The sequence below is a fragment of the Oncorhynchus masou genome, unplaced genomic scaffold (genome assembly GCF_036934945.1).
Source record: "Oncorhynchus masou masou isolate Uvic2021 unplaced genomic scaffold, UVic_Omas_1.1 unplaced_scaffold_1982, whole genome shotgun sequence".
NCBI classification, from domain to species: Eukaryota; Metazoa; Chordata; class Actinopteri; order Salmoniformes; family Salmonidae; genus Oncorhynchus; species Oncorhynchus masou.
Window position 1 is genome coordinate 36,232 of NW_027008474.1, and position 3,007 is coordinate 39,238.

The window sequence follows — 3,007 nt, forward strand, 5'->3', positions numbered from 1 at the left end:
TTTATATTGCATTGCTCCATATAGGGAATAGGGTGCCTTTATATTGCATTGCTTATAGGGAATAGGGTGCCTTTATATTGCATTGTTCCACATAGGGAATAGGGTGCCTTTATATTGCATTGCTCCACATAGGGAATAGGGTGCCTTTATATTCCATTGCTCCATATAGGGAATAGGGTGCCTTTATATTGCATTGCTCCACATAGGGAATAGGGTGCCTTTATATTGCATTGCTCCATATAGGGAATAGGGTGCCTTTATATTGCATTGCTCCATATAGGGAATAGGGTGCCTTTATATTGCATTGCTCCATATAGGGAATAGGGTGCCTTTATATTGCATTGCTCCATATAGGGAATAGGGTGCCTTTATATTGCATTGTTCCACATAGGGAATAGGGTGCCTTTATATTCCATTGCTCCATATAGGGAATAGGGTGCCTTTATATTGCATTGTTCCACATAGGGAATAGGGTGCCTTTATATTGCATTGCTCCACATAGGGAATAGGGTGCCTTTATATTGCATTGCTCCACATAGGGAATAGGGTGCCATTCAGGACACAACCCAAGTGCGAGCAAGACATCTGTATAAGGCAAGCAGAGATCAAGAATCATACGTCACACATACTTCTGAACAGGTGGCCTAAGTTGAGGAGATCATGTCTTCTTCCTCCTCCTCCTCATCCTCCAGGTACAAGGCAATCGTGAAGCCCATGGACATCCAGGCCTCCAACGCCCGGCGAGGATCGTCCTGCGGGCTGCAGTGATCTGGCTCTTCTCCATGACCCTGGCTGTCCCCGAGGCTGTCTTCTCAGACCTCCGCTCGTTCAGCATCCACAGCACCAATGAGACCTTCATCACCTGCGCCCCCTATCCCCACGATGGTGAACTGCATCCCAAGATCCACTCCATGGCCTCCTTCCTCATCTTCTATGTGATTCCTCTGTCGGTTATATCAGTCTATTACCTGTTCATCGCCAGGAGCCTGATCAGGAGTGCCTATAATATGCCGGTGGAGGGCAACGTGCACGTCAGAAGACAGGTGGGTCTCTTTCTTCATCATCTCTTCTATTTTCTTCTAGTTCTTCTCCCCCATCATCTCTACTATTTTCTTCTTGTTCTTCTCCCCATCATCTCCACTATTTTCTTCTAGTTCTTCTCCCTCATCATCTCTACTATTTTCTTCTTGTTCTTCTCCCCATCATCTCCACTATTTTTCTTCTTCTCTACTATTTTCTTCTTGTTCTTTTTTCTATTTTCTTCTAGTTCTTCTCCTTCATCATCTCTTCTATTTTCTTCTTCTTCTTCTCCAATCATCTTCATTTTCTTCTCTTCTTATTTTTCTATTTTCTTCTTCTTCATCATCTCTTCTATTTTCTTCTTCTTCTCCTTCATCATCTCTTCTATTTTCTTCTTCTTCTTCATCCCTTCTATTTTCTTCATCATCTCTTCTATTTTCTTCTTCTTCTCCATCATCTCTTCTATTTTCTTCTTCTTCTTCTCCTTCATCATCTCTTCTATTTTCTTCTTCTTCTTCATCCCTTCTATTTTCTTCTTCTTCATCGCTTCTATTTTTATTCTTCATCATCTCTTCTATTTTCTTAATCTTCATCTCTCTCTCTCCACAACATCACAGATAGAGTCCAGGAAGCGCCTTGCCAAGACCGTCCTGGTGTTTGTGGGCCTGTTCGCCGTGTGCTGGCTCCCCTGTCACGTGATCTACCTCAACCGCTCCTACCACTACTCCGAAGTGGACACCTCCATGGCCCACTTCATCTTCACCGTGGGAGCCCGTGTCCTGGCCTTCACTAACTCCTGTGTCAACCCCTTCGCCCTCTACCTGCTCAGCAAGAGTTTCCAGAAGCAGTTCAACAAGCAGCTGTGTTGTTGTTGTCGAGCCCTGGCGAAGAGGTCCCAGAGCCAGAGGAGGAACAGGAACAACACACACATGACCTCCCTCAGGACCACCAACCACTCAGTGGCCAGTCTGAGCTTTATTAATGGAAAACACATCTGTCAGGAGGACAGTGTGTGAGAGACAGATGGGTGGATGGTAAGAGAGAGACAGACATACAGGTCTACCAAGAGGAGAGAATGTGAGACAGACAGAAAGGTCTACCAAGAGGAGAGAGTGTGAGACAGACAGGTGTAGTCGGATGGTAGGACCAAGGGATATCAAAGGTTCCAGTGTGGTATGCAGATGGTCGGGTGGGAGTCTGTCTGTCTGTCTGTCTGTCTGTCTGTCTGTCTGTCTGTCTGTCTCACATTGCTCACCCTTTGAAATGGACGCTAATCTGGAATCACCCGAGTGTTTCCTGACCTGTTTGATTGTATTGAGCCTTTAATCAAGATCCCACAGCAGCTGTATAGATGACCTACATAGAACAGTATGTGTACCTTTATGTATTTGAACAGTGTGTGAACCTTTATGTATTTGTACAGTGTGTGAACCGTTATGTATTTGAACAGTGTGTGAACCTTTATGTATTTGAACAGTGTGTGAACCTTTATGTATTTGAACAGTGTGTGAACCTTTATGTATTTGAACAGTGTGTGAACCTTTATGTATTTGAACAGTGTGTGAACCTTTATGTATTTGTACAGTGTGTGAACCTTTATGTATTTGAACAGTGTGTGAACCTTTATGTATTTGAACTTTATGTATTTTACAGTGTGTTTGCTAATTACCATTTATGTATTTGTACAGTGTGTGTACCTTTATGTATTTGAACATGTGTGTGAACCTTTATGTATTTGTACATCTCTGTGGTACAGTTATGTGGTACAGTGTGGTACCTTTATGTATTTGTACATCTCTGTGTACAGCTCTGTGTACAGTGTGTGGAACATCTTTATGTATTTGTACAGTGTGTGTACTGTTATGTATTTGTACAGTGTGTGAACCTTTATGTATTTGTACATCTGTGGTACAGCTCTGTGGTATTTGTACAGTGTGTGAACCTTTATGTATTTGAACAGTATGTGAACCTTTATGTATTTGAACGT

At 42.9% G+C, this 3,007-nt stretch overlaps 1 protein-coding gene across 1 annotated transcript; it reads left to right on the plus strand.

The window, feature by feature from the left end:
* The first annotated feature begins 660 nt into the window (after positions 1-660).
* Positions 661-2,609, plus strand: LOC135532673 (gastrin-releasing peptide receptor-like). Its single transcript, XM_064960144.1, is given in 3 exon segments — positions 661-736; positions 739-1,043; positions 1,638-2,609. Coding segments are annotated over 3 exon segments (780 nt in total). The 3' UTR covers positions 2,037-2,609.
* Positions 2,610-3,007: the final 398 nt, after the last annotated feature.